The sequence below is a fragment of the Sapajus apella genome, unplaced genomic scaffold (assembly GCF_009761245.1).
Source record: "Sapajus apella isolate SASKATOON/1434 unplaced genomic scaffold, GSC_monkey_1.0 scaffold110, whole genome shotgun sequence".
In the NCBI taxonomy this organism is placed as follows: Eukaryota; Metazoa; Chordata; class Mammalia; order Primates; family Cebidae; genus Sapajus; species Sapajus apella.
The window spans coordinates 4,142,321-4,163,072 of NW_022437050.1; the positions used below are offsets into that span (position 1 = coordinate 4,142,321).

The 20,752-nt window shown below is 39.4% G+C and overlaps 1 protein-coding gene across 2 annotated transcripts in view; it reads left to right on the forward strand.

Annotated features, from left to right (window-relative positions):
- The window catches only part of SDK1 (sidekick cell adhesion molecule 1), a 978,776-nt gene that overhangs the window by 358,382 nt on the left and 599,642 nt on the right, over positions 1 to 20,752 (forward strand). For both annotated transcript variants that reach the window (XM_032259651.1, XM_032259652.1), the window contains exons 3-4: positions 956 to 1,062; positions 3,951 to 4,098. In XM_032259651.1, the coding sequence (XP_032115542.1) occupies positions 956 to 1,062; positions 3,951 to 4,098 (255 nt within the window). The remainder of the gene's footprint in view (positions 1 to 955; positions 1,063 to 3,950; positions 4,099 to 20,752) is intronic.

Here is a 20,752-nt window from a genome sequence, read left to right on the forward strand (position 1 = left end):
ACTCAATTACTGTACCATCTTGGGCAGTTTAGGTGTAGGCTCAGGAGTTGTAAAACTCATTTCAAGTGATTGTTGGTTACATGTCTTCACTTGCTCATGGATTTTAAAACACCCTAAGTAACAAAACTAAGCAGTAAACCTAAAGCAAGGCTTTTATAGAAACTATATCTTTTATTTATTTTTTTTCCTTTGAAGATATACTAAAAAATATAGACAGGCATGGAATTGAAGGATGATTTCTTATAGCCACAGAAGTGGAAAATACAGATGAAATGACTTTTTTATCATCTGAAAAAAGTTTTTAAAGTTAACGTCTGGGCATATGTGGAGAAGTAAGGAAAGAAAGTGAATATGCTGTGCTGTGATATGTTCACATTAGTGACTGGAGAGAGGCGTCCTGATGGCATTGCTTTCTCTGCCTTGATGAACACCATCTCATCCTGAAAGTGTTGTTTGCCCTTTCATGTAGAGAGTTACCAGATATCGTGTTAAAGACTATTGCCAGTTTTAGGAATAATCTTTGGAAATTCTGACATTCTGTGGAGAGAGAATTATAAATGACTTTTTATTGAGAGGGCTAGTTTAAATGCAATGACTTTTAATTATTTAACCTTTCTCATTCCACCAGTTGTAATATCTCCTGTGTGCATGGCACTGTACTAGACACCAGAGTTGCAATGATGAATAAGATAGAGTAGATACTAGCTTTGGGTGATATTTACAGCCTTCTTGGGGAGACAGGTATTAGTGCAATAATCTCAGAAATAAATAGTAATTCTAGTAAGTGTCTCGGTTAGGGAAGGATTGCACAGATATTAGGTTACCAAAAATAAAGTATTTGTTGAGCATATACTAGATGAGATGCCGGTACTGTTTGATAAAATAGCATCTGCTGGTTAGATATGACTGTTAACACTGGATATAAGCACTAACACTTCTTTTTGGCATTCAACAGGTATATTATTCCATCTCTGCAGAAGCTCGATGCTGGGTCTTACCGCTGCATGGTGCGAAACAGAATGGGAGCACTCCTGCAAAGAAAATCAGAAGTTCACGTCGCATGTATGTGTACAGTAGGGAGATGTCCAAATGTTAAAGAACAAAGTGTCGCTGGGGAGTGAATCAGAATCACTTTTCGCCATTGTAGGAACTGAGATTTTTATCTTTGGTTCTATTTCTAGTAGAATAATTGCTAAACTCAGTGAAAGATAAGTAAGCAGCCAGTTTGGCTGGCTAGGCAAGGGGCCGATGAGGCAAAGGCCACTTTTCTTCATTTGAAAAGATTCAGGACCCTACAAGGCCCTGAGGAGGATGAAAAAGTGAATAGGATGCCTTCTGTTTTATGAATCAGCTGCTCTTAGCTTGTACTATGTTTGGATTCAAAATATTTTTAAAGTAAAAAGTTAAGTCCATTTAGGTCAAAGTTCATCCATTCATTGTCAGTTCTTTGCAACGATGATTCGTTTAGAAGTCATTTTGCTGCAGCACAAAAAGTACATGGATAGTAAGCATCCCAGATGGTGTTCATGTTATGGGGATTTATTAATTCTTTATTCAGCAGATTCATTTTGGAGAAGGAAACTTTTAAACGTAAATGAAGGAGAAAGAATGCAGGAAGCTTATATTTTCCTGCAGTCTTGAGGAGAAACAGGAGAGTGAACTTGACCTATGCAAATTATTTAGTCCTTTTCCTAATTCAAAATCTATGAAGAATAAAAATGGACTGCCTACTTTATTTTATGTATTTATGTATATAAAATACAGACAATATAATAATTACATACTATATATCAAATATATAGGTGATGTATGTAATATGTATATAAATAAATACATATTTGAGACAGGGTCTTTCTCTGTCTCCCAGGCTGTAGTGCAGTGGCACAAACATAGCTCACTGCAAGCTTGAACTGGGCTCAAGTGATCCTCCCTCCTCAGCCTCCTGAGCAGTGGGAACTATAGCTGTGTGCCACCATGCCTGGCTAATCTGGCTAATTTATTTTGGTTTTGGTAGGGGAGGGATCTCACTGTGTTGTCCAGGTTGGTCTCTAATGCCTGGCCTCAAGGGACCCTCCTGCCCAAGCCTCCCAAAGTGCTGGGATTACGGAGTGAGCCTGGCTTGTTTTATTATATCTTGATTGTACTACCAAAATTTCTCTTTGTTTAAAAGTAAGCAAAAAATGGTATAAGGTGTTAAATTACATTTTATATCATTAAAAACTTTAGAGAACAAAAGAGCTCCTGAGTTGGGTTGTGTACTATTTGGTGATGACGGTATTTTCTCATTTGTCATTTTAACTCCAATTATGGCTTGCAGCTTTCTGTGTGACTAGATGAAATAAAATAATATCTAGTTATTCTCCTATTCTGCCATAAACCTAGTGATTGAGTGAAGTGGTGATGCTATATATGTTTGAGTGCTTTTTTAAATCACTAGGAAGGCTTAAGTTTTTCTAAACTGTGATGCTAAGAATTTTGCAGAATAATTGAGAACTTTTATTCAATTGAATAATTGAAAATGTAATTAGTAGAGTGAAGATCAATATCTAAATGATATTTGAAGAAGAGCTTCAAAATTATTATATTAAATTCTATATTATAAAATTGAATTTTGCTTAATTATGTTTTTGTTTCTATTCTATATCTCTAGCTTTTAGTTTTTGTTTTGTTTTGTTTGAGACGGTCTCACTCTGTTGCCCAGGCTGGAGTACAATGGTGCGATCTTGACTCTCCAAAACGTCTGCCCCCCAGTTTCAAGCTATTCTCCTGCGTCAGCCTCCTGAGTAGCTGGGATTACAGGCACCTACAACCATGCCCAGCTAATTTTTATATTTTTAGTAGAGACAGGGTTTCACCATGTTGGCCAGGCTGATCTCAAACTCCTGACCTCAGACTCCTGACCTCAAACTCCTGACCATGGCCAGGCTGGTCTCAAACTCCTGACCAACATGGTCTCCCAAAGTGCTGGGATTACAGGTATGAGCCACTGCGCTCTGCCTTTAGATTTTTTTTAATCTTTCTTTTCTCCTTTGATTTGATAACAAATTTCATTTTCTTTTAAAATAAGTATGAATATTTTTCTAATCTGATTTGTTTTGTTTCATCTTTTACCTCAAATATTAGATACTGTCACATAGGAAATTTCTTTTGAATCAAGAAGATATTGATAGTAGAGCTTTTCTGTGGAATATTTCAAACTTATTTAAATATAAATAAAAATACACTATTTTGTGATATCTATTTGTATATATATTTGTATCTGACCATAATATGGATTTTTTTTCAAAAATTTCAAATGTTAACAATTTTAAAATTAGCTATTTACACCTACATTCTAATAGCTGTGTTTTTTCCTATGACTCCATTTTTGAAATGTTTTTACCAGTAGAACAAATACTGGACAAAAGCTGGTTGCCTCAAATTAAGTCAACTATATAGGAGTGGGAGAATGCTGTATAGACTTGTCAGTGGTTAGGAAATAGTCCTCCCAAAAGATCTCTGAGGGAGACAGTGATCTCAAAAATGAAGGAAACAAGCTGAAGAGAGTAAGGGCTGGTGCTGGCTGGAACTAGTTTGAAAGATTTAGGAGCTAGATGTCCAAAACTATTTTATGACGGTTTCTGAGAAACCTGTTTCATGTGGCTCTAGGATGGCTTCAGCATTTAATTTCAATATCATAGACAGTTGCAAACATTCCCTTGTGTTGTCAGGTAGGGCAAAGACCCATATGGCTTTGCTGACGCCATGTGCAGCGTGGGCACTTGGGAGGCTCATGAGTTGCCTGGTGCTATACTCACAACCAGATCTGTGTTCGTCAGCACTTCGTTGCAGTCTTGCTTGTCCTGTTGTTAGATGACTTTACTGTAACACGTACCCATTTCTATCTGTGACCTCTTCCCTCCTCAAAAAATGTTTTCTAGAACCTGAAAGCACTTATTTTTTCTCTGCAGATATGGGAAGTTTCATGGATACGGACCAGAGGAAAACAGTTTCTCAAGGACATGCAGCAATTCTAAACCTGCTACCCATCACCAGCTACCCCAGACCTCAAGTGACTTGGTTTAGAGAAGGGCACAAAATTATTCCAAGCAACAGAATGTAAGTTGCTCCAAACATTAAAGCTTCAAATAAAATTTTCATGTCACTTATTGGCACCATTTACACGTTAAGTGTACCAATTAAGGTTACCGATGATTTGAAAAGAGCAAACTAGTCTAGGAGGCCTATCCTAATCTTTAATAAATATCTATTTTAGGACTGCCTTGACTATTCATAAGCAGTTTAAGCAAATAGCCTTGTAATGTTACTCTTCAGTATGTTGCGTGCCCTAAAACTAGAGCACCCTTACCTAACTTCACAGTCCATTTTTTCTTTTATGAATGCACTTAAGATGTCACTGTCATCCCTGAGTTGTGTTTGCCTCCTAGTAGTGATTTAATGAGTGCTGGTATTTACTTATAGAGCTGTGGGGTTTTTTTCCCCCTCCTTTTATTAAGCCGTGTTTGATACTACTTTCTCTGACGATAAAACAGTAATTACTGCTTATTTCTCTTTATCCTTTTATCCTACCATGATAGTTTTATTTCTGTTCATCTAATTAGTGGTTCACCCATCTATTGCAGAATAGTTGCTTTGTGATTAGTTAAGCATTATTTCAAGGTGTTCTTGCCTATCTCACATTCAAGATATTTATCTAATGCCAGACAGGTTTTCTTCACTTGGAGCTTTAAGTGATTAAGAAGAACACTTAGTATGTATTTCATAACTGGACATTTTATATCCTAATTTAAAGACAGTATTCCAAACATAAAGGTTTCAAGGATGAACGTTTCCCGAAGAATCATGAAATGCCGTAAGCTTAGGCCAGAAGTCAGATATTTATGCTGTCAAGTGGTTGCACTCAGATAAAAATTCATCAAAAGAAAGCACTCTTGTTTTGCTTTTTTCAAAAAGAATATTTGTGAGATAGTTTGCCAAATAGATTTTAAATGTAATTATGAAAGCCACTGTTGGAAGCCACTTGCTCTCTCCCTTGCCTGAACATCTGTGGAATCCCTTTCCTAAGCCTCGTGATTCTGGTCTCCTACCCCTATCTCAGCATCTGTAGAATGCCTTCCCTAAGCCCCATGTCTCCAGTGTGCTACCTCTGGATTGGAATCCTGCTGGAATCTAAACTTTTTTATTTTTTATTTTTTTTGAGACAGAGTGGCTCTGTCGCCCAGGCTGAAGTGCAATGGTATAATCTCAGCTTGCTGCAACCTCTGCCTCCCAGGTTCAAGCAATTTTCCTGCCTCAGCCTTCTGAGTAGCTGGGACTACAGGAGCGTGCCACCGCGTCTGGCTAATTTTTGTGTTTTTAGTAGAGCGGGGGTGTCACAATATTGGCCAGGCTGGTCTCAAATTCCTGACCTCAAATGATCCACCAGCCTCAGCCTCCCAAAGTGCTGGGATTACAGGAGTGAGCCACCACTTAAACTTATTTCACAGATGTTTCTATTTTGGTTACTGGAAACAAAAATTTATATATACATATGCATGCCACATATTTGAAAATTCTAGTAAAAATATCAATTACCTTAGGAAATGGGTTTTGCTGTATTTTTTCTTTATTTAATTACAAGTTACTTAGGTATCCACCTTTATATTGATTCCAATCATAAAAGATGCCTCTTGAGTTTGGGTGAAACAAAGATGAAGGATCGATTTTTTCATTCTTAGTAGACTGTTAGGCTTAAAAAGGCAGGTAAGGGCCGGGCATGGTGGCTTGTTCCTGTAATCCTGGCACTTTTGGAGACCGATTGCTTGAGTTTAAAGTGATCCTGGAGTTTGAAACAGCTGGACAACATAGTGAAATCTTATCTCTACTAAAACTTAAAAAAAAAAAAAATTAGCTTGGTGTGGTGGCACAGACCTGTAGTTCCAGCTGTTTGCTACTCCTGAGGCTGAGGTGGGAAGATCGCTTGAGGTCAGGAGTTGGAGGTTACAGTGAGTTATGATGGTGCCGCTATACTCCAGCCTTGGTGACAGAGCAAGACCCTGTTTCAAAAAAAAAAGGTCAGGCAAGATACATTCTTGTATCTTGAAAAGAGCAAACTAGTCTAGGAGGCCTATCCAGCTCTCTAATGGGGGAGAATTGGTACCAGGGATGAGGAGGCAGATGGAATTAGGCTTTCTTCTCAAACACTGGAGCTTTTAATTAATGTCAGTTGCAGCAAAATTCATAGTGGAAGAATTCTTTTAACTTAGTAGCAAATAAGTCTGTCTTAATGCATCTGTTAACCTGTGTTCTAGCTATATTTATGAGATAACACTTATTCACGAGTGTGACAGGGTATAGAATGAAATAACTCTTAATTTCATAAATTTTTTAAACTTGTAAATGCATGCTAAAGCTGGTTTAATTCCTGGTGAGCTAATAAAGACGCTAGTAGGGCTTTAACTTAGTGTAATATCAAACAAATGGTCTGCTCACAAGCATGAAGCTGTTGATAAATCTCTAATCTCAGGGAAATAATGCAGTGTACCATTTTTTAAAGAGATGAGATGAGGCTGATTATGGATATTAACACTTTTGCAAGGCCCTTTAGTTTCATATTTTCCACCTCATCATCACCCCACATTTATTAAGTACCTGCTGTGCAAGATTACATAAATCAGTATGGGTGTGTTTTTCTCCACAAGTTTATACATCATTCAAAGAGATACAGCTTTCCTATCCCAAGTACACTGATTTGATCTTTACAAATTATATGAATGTATTAAATGATCACATGTACCCTGAAACTGTGTACATCCATTATGCATCAATAAAAAGTTTAAATTTTTAAAAATTAAAAAATTCTAAATATGAAAAAAACCCAGTTATATCACTTTCCATGTCTAGGAAAGTACAGCTTTTGACTGAAGGTGGGAGGGCATTCCTGCATTTCTCTCACTCACATGATTGCTAGCACAAGTCAGATGGTGTCAGATTTGTTATATATCCACAAAGATGCCATTTAAAAATTACAGCATTTGACTCAAGATGCTTCACATATACTGAAATGCAAGTCAAGCTTCTGCACCTATTTATTTTTTTCTGAGATGAAGTCTGGCTTTGTCGCCCATGCTGGAGTGAAGTGGTGTGACCTCAGTTTACTGCAATCTCTGCCTCCCGGGGCAAGCAGTTCTCCTGCCTCAGCCTTCTGAGTAGCTGGGATTACAGGCACACACCACCATGCCCGGCTACTTTTTGTGTTTTTAGTAGAGATAGGATTTCACCATGCTGACCAGAGTGGTCTTGAACTCCTGTCCTCATGTTCTGCCTGCCTCGGCCTCCCAAAATGCTGGTATTAACAGGCATGAGCCACTGTGCCTGGCCTCTCTGCACCTGTTTTTAACCTCCTTGTGTGAGTTCAGTTCCCTAATACATGTGCCTCTGTCATGTGGTGAAGAAGGCTCATTTTCTCTCCCCACCTCCATTTTTAAACATTATCTCATTATCTGCCTTTAAAATGTGAGCTTTAGGCTTATAATTAAATGATTTTTTTTTCATTTTCATGGGAAACAGTGAGTCTAATGTTTCTAACTTGAAAAATTAGTTGAATAGCCTATTAATAATCTTAACAGGAGCCATTATTCATTGAGTACCTACTTTAAATGTATCTTCTCTAATCCTCACAATTGCCTTTGGAGGCAGGTATAATTTGCTCTGTGTATAGTTATCAGAACCAAAGATGATAGTTGTTAAACAACTTACCCTGGGGCACACAGCTGATACACCAAGAGCCAGGGTTCAAGCCTGATTCTTTCCACTTTATTTGCTGATCATCTTTCACGTTTTTGATTGTTTTTTCCATACATTGCTCTAGTCTTTTTTCCTCATCTTTTAAAAGACCAGCTTTCAACTGGATTAACCTGGGTTTGCATAGAGGAGTTGAAAAGTGCCTGATACCAATATGTTTTGAAAGTAGAATCAGTAGGATTTCCTGTTGGATTGGATGTGGGAAATTAGAGAAAGAGTAATCATGGATAACTCTGTGACTTTTCTTGGCCTGAGCAACTTGCAGGATGGAGATACCATTTGCTGAAATAGAGAGATGATTTTTTGGAGATGTGAATTTTGTCTATATAAGTGGAAGTTTTGGCAGTGGTGTCTGCATTTTGAGATGCATAGTAGATAGCCAAAAGGAGCCAATAGCTGATTCAAGATCAGCAAAGAGGTCTAGGTTAAGCTTGGTGTATTGATGGTATTTAAAGCTCTTTACAAACCTATGAAATAAATAAGCCAGTAGGTGTACCCCAAAGACTTCCATTGTTTCAGTTACAATGGTAATGGATGCCTATAATCCCAGCAACTTGGATGGCTGAAGTGGGAGGATCGCTTGTGCCCAGAAGGTAGAGACCAGCCTAGGCAACATAGCAAGACTCTGCCTCTGAAACTAAGAAGAAGAAGATGCTCTTGGCTGCAAGTCACAGAGGTTGACTTTGGCTGTCTTATACAAAAAGAAACTGTGTTGAATATATAGAGAAATATAGAATCAAATCAATAGGAGAAAATTTCATGATAATCAGGACTGCTCCTGAAGCCAGAGGAGCAGAGAACAATCAACAGTGTAATGGCCTCCCAGGTCCTAATTCCTAGAACTTTTGAACACGTTAGGTTACATGACAGAGGGGAAGTAAGGCTGCCAAAACAATAAGGAGCTGATATAGTTGAAACAATGGGGCAAAAGAGAAAGGCATCTTAGGACAAGTGAAGTTAAGCTTTGTGTCTGTACCCTACGACTTGATACAAGCCCAAATGCTGGCAGAGTTGGTTCCCAGCATCTCACCTTAGGGCTTTAACCTGTGACTCACACTTGCCAGAGGGCAGAGGTCTGATTCTCCCAAGCTTGATGGATTCCACTGTGGGAGGAGACAGGTTAACATTCCTCGTTTCATACATGGAGTAGTAGTAGCATTCCTTGTTTTATACATGTGGTAGTAGTAGTAGTTTTTTTTTTTTTTAATTTATTTAACTTTAGGTGCATACTATATCTGGCATTTCTCCCCATGTTATCCCTTCCTACCTTTCCCTGCCTCCTCACCCCGCTGTCTCTCCCCTACACCAACTGCCCCCAGTGTGTGATGCTCCCCTCCCTGAGTCCACATGTTCTCATTGTTCAGCACCCACCTATGAGTGAGAACATGTGGTGTTTGGCTTTCTGTTCTTGTGTCAGTTTGCTGAGAATGATGGTTTCCAGATACATCCAAGTTCCTACAAAGGACACGAACTCATCATTTTTTATGGCCGAGTAGTATTTCATGGTATATATGTACCACATTTTCTTTGTCCAGTCTACCATTGATGGGCATTTGTGTTGGTTCCAGGTCTTTGCTGTTGTACACAGGGCTGCAGTGAACATATGTGTGCATATGTCTTTAGAGTAGAACGATTTATAGTTCTTTGGGTATGTGCCCAGTAATGGGATTGCTGGATCAAATGGAATTTCTGTTTCTAGATCCTTGAGAAATTGCCACACTGTCTTCCACAGTGGTTGAACTAATTTACACTCCCACCAGCTGTGTAAGAGTGTTCCTATTTCTCCACATCCTCTCCAGCGTCCATCTCCAGATTTTTTAATGATCATCATTCTAACTGGCGTGAGATGATACCTCAATGTGGTTTTGATTTGCATTTCTCTAATGACCAGTGATGATGAGCATTTTTTCATATGTTTGTTGGCCTCATATATGTCTTCTTTTGAAAAGTGTCTGTTCATATCCTTTGCCCAGTTTTGAATGGGGTTGTTTGTTTTTTTCTTGTATATCTGTTTTAGTTCTTTGTAGATTCTGATTATTAGCCCTTGTCAGATGGGTAGATTGCAAAAATTTTTTGCCATTCTGTTGCCGATTCACTCTAATGATGGTTTCTTTTGCTGTATAGAAGCTCTGAATTTTAATTAGATCCCATTTGTCTATCTTGGCTTTTATTGCCATTGCTTTTGGTGTTTTAGTCATGAAGTCCTTGCCTATGCCTATGTCCTGGATGGTTTTGCCTACGTTTTCTTCTAGTGTTTTTATGGTGTTAGGTTTTATGTTTAAATCTTTAATCCATCTGGAGTTAATTTTAGTGTGAGTAGTAGTTTTATACATGCAATATACCTGGATTCTTTTGACCACCTCTTATCAAGTACTCTTTAGCATTCTTGGGATCTTAAAAACACCATTGTCATAAGATTTATGGCGTCAGTCAAAACTCTGAAATGAGAAAAACTTTAGTTAGCATCCTGCTATTTATCTTTTGAATTAACTGTTCACATTTGTATGGTTCACATTTGTACCCCAAGGGAGGGTAGAAAACTGTCTAAATAGACAAGACCTACAAATGTGAACAATTTTAGGTGGTTTTTTGTTTGTTTTGAGGTTTTTTTTTTTCCCCCAGGCTGGAGTAAAGTTAAAGTGGTGTGATCTCAGCTCACTGCAACCTCGAACTTCAGGGCTCAAGCGATTTTCGTACTTTGGCCTCCAAAGTAGCTGGGATTACAGGTGTGTGCCACCACACCTGGCTAATTTTTTGTATTTTTAGTGGAGACTGACTTTCATGATGGTGCCCAGGCTGGTCTTGAACTCCTGACCTCAGGCAATCCACCTGCCTCTACCTCCCAAAGTGCTGGGATTACAGGCCACCATGCCTGGCCAGTTTTAAGTGGTTTTGACCACCTAAAATGTTTTTGTTTTCTACCTATACTTGGCCTCCTGGTATGCACAGGAGATGCACAGTGCTGGAATGGCTGGATGGATGAATGTGAAGAAAAGTCATGTAATGTCTGCAGACTTCCTCAGCAGAAGGGGAAAACAAATAAGAACAAACCTCAAGGAAAAATGCTGTTGATGAAGCAGAAAAAATATCCTGGAAGGCCAAACAATATTTTGAGAGAATTGAGAATCAGTTATATTCACAATTTTGAATAGGTAATTATAGGTTTTATTTATTGATTTACTGAATCCAAAGTTTGCTATCTTTGCATATCAAAGATGAGCATGGGTTTGTCTTTATAAATACAGTCTAATTTGATATCTGTTTTATTTTGATTTAGATATATTTTCATTGTTTCCATTTGTTTCTCAAAATATCAATGTGAATATTGATGTTGTGCTGAACTTCTCTTACTTCCACGACGTAATTTATGTTGGTAGTTATCAGATTGCAACACAAAAATTTACTCTGTACAGTGCCATTCTTTTGCTTAATTGCAGGTTCTTGCGCTCAAATTGTATTCTGTAGCCTACCTGACAGGAATGTGCAAGCACAAGTATTCTTGAATGTTTTTTCCTGGAAATGCGAAGTTTATATAAAGATTAAATGTTTCAAACCTTCAGTCAGCTTTGCAGTAGATGACTTGCCAGTAATGCTCTGGATTGTGAAGTGTGGGTAGTAAACAGCGTCCCAGGTGACTCAGAAACAGTCTGACTCATAATTGTCCATGCTTAAATACTTGCACATCCATTAACTTATTACTATTTCATTTCAGTTTCTTCAAGAAAGATTTGTTTAAATTAGCACTTGCATTGGAAGTCACAACTTAATGCTCAACTGAAGTAGATCTGGTTGTAATAATATTTTTATAGTTAACTAGGCTTTCAAAATAATGCGCTTTTAAAATTTTATATTTTATAGGCATTTCATGAATATTTATAGAGTATATGTGTGAACTGAGCCGTATTTGGTATAAGTAAAACAGATGAGTAGATACAGGTTCCAGACCTGCTTTCACCATAACTCTGACCTTGGGAAAATTACTTATTCTCCCTTTGCCTCCATTTTCCTGTGTCAAAAATGAAAAGGGTTTTCTAACCATGTCTATAGTCCTTTCTGGTGTTAACATTCACTGCTGCTGCTAAGGAAAGGGATGCCATGGCTGTTGTACCTCCCTTCCCTCTCTTACTTCCTTCATACATTCATAAATGTTTCCCGAGTACTTAGTGCCAGGCGCTGTTCTGCTTGCTCGGGACAGGAAGGGGAATTGAGGCATCCCATGTGTGGCCCTCAGTGAGGTATGTTCTGATATGGAAGCAGATAGTACACAGGACACTTTGGGGTGAGGGTTGTGCTGCCATGCTCTGAGGACATGGATGGGTGGGAAGAGAGAGTCCCAAACTGGAGGGAGTTGAATTGAGTGGCTAAGGATAGGCCCTCTGTGGAGGTGACATTTTAAAAAACACTTTATAGAGTTATAATTTACATATGACAAATGCACAGGTTTTTTGTTTTTGATACAGAGCCTCGCTCTTTTGCCGTACAGGTGTCGTACAGTGGTACAATCTTGGCTCACTACAACCTCCACTTCCCAGGTTTAAGCAATTCTCCTCCCTCAGCCTCCCAGGTACCTGGGATTACAGGTACCCAACACCACGCCCAGCTAATTTTTGTATTTTTAGTAGAGACAGGGTTTCACCATGTTGGCCAGGAGAGTCTTGATCTCTTGACCTCATTATCCACCCACCTCCGCCTCCCAAAGTACTGGGATTACAAGCGTGAGCCACCACGCCTGGCCCAAAATACACATTTTTTAAGCACACAGATGGAAGAATTTCAGTAAATATGTACACAGAAGAAATTACCATCCAAATCAAGAGAGTTCCTGGGCCCCTCCTGCAGTTAGTATGCATTCTTGCAGCCCTGCCCTCCCATTTGTCTAATGTCTATTACTGCAGGTTAGATTACCTGCTCAGAATTTCTCAAAAAGGACATCATTGAATATGAAATCCTTTGTCTAGCTTCATTCATTCACGTAATTTCTGTGATATTCTCAATGTGATATTTAATAATAATTAATGATTTTTGAGTGCCAGCCACTGTTTTAAGGGTTTTATTTATAACTATTCACTTAATCTTCACAGTAGCCCAGCGGTTTAGTAATGTTATTATTGTGGCTTTCCTGACGAGAACTAAGGCAGGGAGAGGCCAGCAGCTGGCAGCATGGGAGCCATTTGACTCCCAAGTCCACACTGCTCCCCTGTGTATGAGGCTCTTCTCCTAGGTTCATGTCTGCAAGATGGGAAGGAGCCAGCCATGTGCAGCTCCAGAGAGTGAATGTTCTAGGCACAGAGGTCAGAAACAGAAAAGAGCTTGATGTATTTGCTAAACTGAAAGAGACTCTGGCCCTGTAGCCTCCGAACCTGGGAAGGAATCTGGATTTTATTCTGTACACAGTGGGAAGTCTTTGGAAGAGGTTGCTTTTTTTTTTTTTTTTGAAAAAATAAGTGTGACAAAACATAATTAAAAAAAAAAGAGATAGAGTCTCACCTTATCATCTAGGCTAGAATGCCATGGCATGATCATAGCTCACTGCAGCTTGAAGCTCCTGGGCTCAAGCCATCCTCCTGCTTTGGCCTCCCAGAGTGCTAGGATTACAGATATGAGCCACTATCCCTGGCCTAAGATTTATTATTTTAACCACTTTTGAGTATAGTTAGTGGCACTAAGTGCATTCACATTGTTGTGCAATCATCACCAACATCCATCTTCAAGACATCTTTCCGTCTGTGAAACTCTGTACCCATTAAACATAACTCCCCACTCCCTCCTACTCCCAGTCCTTGGCAATCACTGCTCTGCTTTCTGTTTCTATCAATTTGACTACTCTAATTATCTTGTGTAAGTGGAATCATATAGTATTTATCCTTTCCCACCTATTTTTAATTAAATATAGTATTTGAGATAATTGTAGATTTGCATAGAGTCAAAAGAAATAATGAAGGGTGATTTTACGTACCATGTAACCAGGTTCTTGAGTGTTGAAATTTTGTAAAACTGTAGTACAGTATTACAGCCAGGATATTGATATTGATACAGTCAAGAAACAGAACATTTCCATCAATACTAGGATTCTTCATGTTAATCTTTTTTTTTTTTAAGTACATTTTCACATTTTATTTCTGAAATTACAATCTTTTGGATATATATTTTAAAGTGATTAACATTATTTTTCACCCTTATACAATAACTTCTTTCATTGGCAACAAAAACCAAAATAGACAAATGGGACCTAATCAAACTCCACAGCTTCTGCGTGGCAAAAGAAACAGTCATTAGAGTGAATTGGCAACCAACAGAATGGGAAAAAATTTTTGCAGTCTACCCATCTGACAAAGGGCTAATATCCAGAATTTACAAAGAACTAAAACAGATCTACATGTTAATCTTTTATGGCCATAACTACTTTCCTCTTGCCCTCATCCCCTTCTTAAGACCTAATAATCACTAATCTGTTTTTCATTTGTATAGTTTTGTTATTTCAAGAATGTTGTGTAGACTTTCTTGCAGATATACATGCAGTATGTGACCTTTGGAGATTGGCTTTTTTTACCTAGTACAATTGTCTGATTCATTTAGGTGATTGTCTGTAGCCTTGTTGGTTTCCTGTCGTTATTGTGTAGTGTTTCTTGGTGTGGCCATACTGTGAAGCTGATAATCATTCACCTGTTGAAAGACATCTGGATTGTATCTAGTTTTTGGTCATTATGAATAAAGCTGCTATAAACGTTCTTGTTCCTTTTTTCTGTGTATGAACATAAGACTTAATTGTGTTCATACACAAAAAATGCTCAGGAATGGAATGACTTGTCTATATGGTAGTTCCACTTTTAGTTTAGTTTAGTTTTTTTTTTTTTTTTTTAGAAAATGCCAAACTGTTTTCCAGAGTTGCTGTACCATTTTGTAATTCCACCAGCATTGTATGAATGATCATGTTTCCCTGCTTCCTCATGGCATTTGGTGTTGTCACGATTTTTTATTTTAGCCATTCTGATAGGTGTGTAATGATATCTCATTGTGTTTTTAAATTTTCATTTCTCTAATAGCTAATGATGTTGAACATCTCTTAACGTACTGATTTAAAAAGAATGAAATTAGAGAAAAACAAACTTCTTGCTATGAAAAATGTATTCATTTATTTGAAAAGTCAATTGAATGGGTGAAAGAGCAGACAACATACAGCTAAAGTAAGACTTATTGTTCTGATAGATCTGAAGAAATTACTTAGAATAAAACACAGAGGAAGAAAGATGGAAAATCTAGAAAAAGGCCAAGAGATATAGAGGACAGAGTAATCAAGACAACCAATCAGAAAATGGGGGATAGATACTATGCAGAGAGATCATTGCTATGACATGGTGACTCTTAGCAGAATGAGCTCCACGTAAGATAAATAAAATAAATCCAAATCTATACATATTTTAGATTTTACATAACTGCAGAATATCAAAGACAAAGAAGAAACCTTAAGGCAACCATACAGGTAATTCAGGTTGCCTCAGAGGAACAGCAATCGGGAGATAGCTGACACCAGTAATAGAGAACAGAGGGGAATGATATCTTCCAAATGCCAAGGGATGGAACTGCTGTCTTAGAATTCTGCATCAGCTAAGCTAACAAGCCGAAGTGGGGAAGACATGATGGTACTTTCAGACAAGCCTGAGAATCTCTATTTCCGAGAACATTGCTCAGAGATTTGTGAATGAGTTTGAGAAAGAAGGATACTGATCCTACAAGGAAATGCAAGGTTGAAAATGTTGACCTTCATTTTATTTTCTCTAGTTAGAAAATGTTTAGTGATTGGAATGTTTAAGTGTTTAGATATTAGATTAAGAAATGGAGAGACTCTTTTGGTAACTCTTTTGGCATTTTTATTGTGAGCGAGTGGCTGCAGAGAAACCGTGCAGTGTTCATAGTGAGGACATGAAGTCAAGGGAATTTTTTCTTACAGTGGGAAATACTAGCTATAATTCATGTGTTAATGGAAATTATCCGATAGAGAAGGAGAATGTGAAGAGTCAAGAGAGAGTATGCCAGGGGAAACAAAAGTCTTGGCAAATATGGCCTGGACATGCACAGACTAGTATGGGAAGGAGGGCCCTGGAATTGTGTCACGGCCTTAATGGTGGCATGTGGTGGCTCCTCATGGCCTCACAGCTTCCACTCGAACAGGATGGAAGCCAGAATATGCACATAGGTGCATGTGGTTTGTTAAATGTGCTTGTGGAAAATTGAGAGATTTCTTGTGGATTTTTATTTTCTCTATGAATATTGGGATGAACTTAGAACTTGAGAGTGAGGGTTGGTGTGAGAAGATAAGCTATTAGCTAATCATTCAGACTGTCAGAAGCAAACCAGGAAACATTCCAGGTTTATGGGAACATATGAGAGCAAGTGCACAGTTATACGGTTTGTGGTGATGGATTTCTTCAGTAAAGTTTGGAAGTTCTGATGCAGCCATAGAGAAGGCAGCTAAGTGGGTTCACATAAGGTTGAAGTCTAACCTAACTACCATGTGAAATTCATAAGCAAGAGGCATGTTGAGCGTGTCTGCAAGGGAGTGATGGGTCTCGGTTGTCTACCAGCTTTATAAGGGAGGAGTGAAGGATGTTCAAATAGGATAGAACCAGAAGATGGCAGGAGTCTATTGACTAGAAGAATAATCACAGTGGGCAAGTAAGTGGGTGTACTGAGCACCTCAAGTCCTCTTATCTTCACTTTGGCTATTCCATTTGATAAAAAACGGCAGACTTCTCCCTCACGTTGAAGGAATCTCGTGATGCAAATGAGAAAAAGAGCAGGCTTAAACTTTTGTGGGGTGACCTTGAATCCTTATGGAATCAGAGAATGGTTGTATGCAGGTGAGTCAGCAGATAGTTTACTGACACTGCCCCAGCTGACTGTTAGGTGAGACAGCTTTGTGCAGCATCTCTGAAGTCATCTTTTGGGTCACCTGTCCTTCCTCTGTGCTTTCCTCTTCCCTTCTCACTCCAGGGTCCATGTGTAAGCTGTTGTAGGCGTTCTGTTTCCTTGAAAAACTGGGCTGTCACATGGGGTATTTGAAATCTAGACTTCAGAATGGAACTTTTGTTGGGATTGACAATGTTTAGGGAGTGACTGTGAGAATGGGGGCTAAGATGGCATGGAGGGGCAGGTCAGTGGTGGTGAGAGGTTTAAGAATTCAAGGCCACAGTGTTGAGTGGACGGCAACATGGATGTAAAACCACCAGGGAGGATGACAGGAGAAGGCGATGGAGGAAGGTAGGGATTCAGGGGCTACAGTCCTTAGTAAATGGAGAGGGAAGGAGGAATTAGAACCTCAGTAGGGAAGAGCGCTGAGAATAAACACATCCTGATCACATGGGCTTCAGAGGAACTGAGATTTGGAAGGAGGAAGAGGAGAAATGGGTTGGTAGTGCCATCTCACAGCTGTGAAGAGGGTTTGCTCTAGGTAGACTAGATAAAGTGAAGGTCTCCTAGAGCTGCTCCTTTGCGTATATGGCTGTTAGACTCTGCAGCTTGGAATCCCACCTAGGAGGTGTCTTCCCTGATGTGCCTCAGCTTCACTTATGAAGCAGAGAGGTTGATCTCTTCCTCCTGGAGTAACTGTGAGACTTAGCAGAAGAGAATGAGCAAGAAAGTAGTTTGCCAACTAATGTTCAGTTAAGTGATAGAGAGTATATGCTATATGCCACCCCTCAAAAAAGTTATGCAAGGATGCTCACCTTAAAAATGCTTATCTATCTGTGGTGTTCCGTGCATGTACCTGTCTCTGTGACTTAGAGGGAACATGGGAGGAAGGACCCTAGTATAGGGAATATGCTGGAGCCATAGGCACAGCCCCTGTGCCCCAGTGTGCTCCTGTAAGTGCCACCCTGCTCCTCCAAGTGCTGGTTTGGAGAACCCTGAAAGTTATTTTTCTTCTTGTTATCACCACATCCAGGAAGACAGGGCACAGTGGGAGTCCCATTGTCTGAGCTGTTATTATCCTGGGCCAAATTAGTGTCCCTCAAAGTGGTTAAGAAGATGGAAAGTGCCACATGGCTTTAATGAACAGCCTGCAGACTGCTGATGAGCTCCCTGTCACCACACTTTATGCCAGAGCCTCATCATGCATAGTGAGAGGTAGACTCAAATGGTTGTGAGGATTTCCTCTTTTCTTTCAGATTGTCAGGCTGTGTGATGAAGGGTTAACTTATAAACAATATTAGATCAGGTTTATGGGCTCTTGTTCACAGTACATTTGATGTCTACACCATCACATGATGCAGTTGGACTTAATGAAGGTCACTCAAGTGTCCTCTCTTTGGTGATGCTTCTTGGGCACCTGTCTGCAAGTAGGTGACACTGTCCTTGCTGTTTTGGAAGAAAGGACACATCACAGAGAAACATTTCTGTGCCAACTGAATAGCCCAAGGGCGTGGGGGATGGGGATTGTAGAATTACTTGGTTCCATTAGAGTTGGCAATGTAGTATTTAACTTTAATGACAAGAGTTTAATATTCTATGTACCAATTTTTCATTCAAAATAAAATACCACTTCATTTTACATGAGCAGATCTTGTGACAATAATGCATTTCTTTACAAATATTAGCCTATTATGCATCTTAAGTCAGTTGCACATAATTGCATTTCACCAACTCTACATAATACTTTAATTAAAACTAGGATAATTAAAATACACTTTTAATGAACAATAAATTCTGAAGTTGCCAGGCCTGGAATGTGTTAGTTGAATCATACCTTGCTCTTTTTTAGCTCTTAAATCTGTACCCACATTATGTTTTGAAATAGCAATGATCACGATCAAGACATGTTTTAAATGCATATAGTAGTATGTACTAAAGGCCAGGTACGGTGGCTCATACCTGTAATCCCAGGACTTTGGGAGGCCAAGGTGGGCAGATCACCTGAGGTTGGGAGTTAAAGACCAGCCTGACCAACATGAAGAAACCCCATCTCTACTAAAAATACAAAATTAGCTGGGTGTGATGGTGCACGCCTATAATCCCAGCTACTTGGGAGGCTGAGGCAGGAAAATTGCTTGAATCTGGAGGCGGAGATTGCAGTGAGCTGAGATCGTGCCACTGCACTCCAGTCTGGGCAACAAAAATGAAACTCCATATAATAATAATAATAATAATAATAATAATAATATACACTAGTAAATCATGTTTCCTTATGACTGTCTTATATATCTGTCTATCCCTCATACATGCATTTGGTTATTTGCTGCTAACTGTAATTCCAGAAATGAGGAAAAGCTTTTATCTTTGAAGGCCCAGCAACTTACAACAGTACCTGGTCATACTAAGTAGTGAATATTTATTGAATGAATAAATAAGTGTTTCTTGAATGAATACATAAATAATAGCACATGGTTTATTCTGGGAAGATGGTGTGAGACAAAGTACACTAGATTGAGACTCAGAAAACAGGTTTCCATCTCGGCCCTGCCACGTGGTAGCTGTGTGACCTTAAGCAGGTGAGTTAACTATTCTCAAGGAAGTTGAGATAATGGTATATCTCAAATGGAAGTCATGCTGGCCACTCCAGCATCTGGGGATGATGATTGGGTGCATTTATTTGATGAATTGAATATAGGAGTGGAAATCCTGTCCAAACCGTAACATGCACATAGTGTGGTGGGATTATGACCCCACCTCTGCACATGGCGCTCTCCTCCTGTCTCCATGAGCACACATTAGGGTTCACAGTCAGCTGTTCCTCAGCTCATTTGGAACTTTGTATTTTTTAGGTAGTTTTTGCATAATAAATTTTCTTAATAAATATTTGCATAATAAATTTTGGTTGGTGATACCTTATAAGTAGATATGCCCCCTCCGTCCTTCCCTTCTCCTTTTCTTCCATTCCAGTTATAATGTCCTTGGGAAACTCAAGTGAGTCCCAATGCTCTTGGATCATAAGAGAGACATTGCTCCTGCGCATCTGCTAGATAGTTTGTTGCACAAATATAAGTGACTTTTATTAGCTTTTCTTCTGCACTATTAGTGTCAGTACTACTCTTCCCAAATACAAGCCATTTCTTCATCTAACACATACCTCCTTGCACTGACATTATCTGTAAAAGTCATTCCCAAAGTGGAAAATTCCCTTGAAAGCAAATGTGCTTTGTACTCTAAGGGGATACTGCCTGAGTCAAAAATCAAGAACACTTTGTAATACTGTTTAATTTGTAACTCAGACCCAGGGCAGGGTTCTTAAGAGCAGCTTCTGGTGACACTACAGGATGCATCTCACCTGTACCTCTGTGGAGAGCCAAGGGTCAGTGGGATTCAATCCATACACGCTCCTTGGGAATGCTCTCATGGCAAGCCTGGTCTTATCTCAGGGTCTTTAGGTAGAAATCTTGGCTGTCAAAGTTACCTTCTCCCCGACAAAGGAGGAGGGGGAAAGCTGTCCTCTAGAAGGAATTCTAGGGAGAAAGGAATGTGCTTGGAGGTGAAGGAGAGTCACAGGGTGTGTGTCCCACCCAGGGCATTTGTGCACAACCATGACGAGGCTGTCAACTGGAAAGATCAAGGCAGTGTGTGACAAAGAGAGAGCAAAACATGTTAAACAGATAAGAGGTGGACACCTGAAGCTGGCTGGAGGTGCTGTCACAGTTGGCATCCAGTATCTCCAGAGTGGGTTCCCTCTTTGTGGGAAGGGAGGTTCCTGGGTGGGGCACAGCACACCCTGCCGAGTCCTGGAAAGAGGGTGAAGAGTGCCACTCTCTTGAAATTCAGGGTCCTACACAAATGTGAAGTGTTTAAAAACAGGATTTAAAGCAGGAAGAGGGACTGTGAGAGCCAGCTGTGCTCTGTCATCCCTTTCCCTACTGTAGGCAAGCCTGACTAATGTTTAGGGGACTCCGGGTTTTTCCCACCTATGAAATGGGGTCAAGTCATCTGATTGGACTCTGAGGAGGTGTGAAAGGAGCTGGCTGTCCTTAGGAGGGTGACGTTCCTG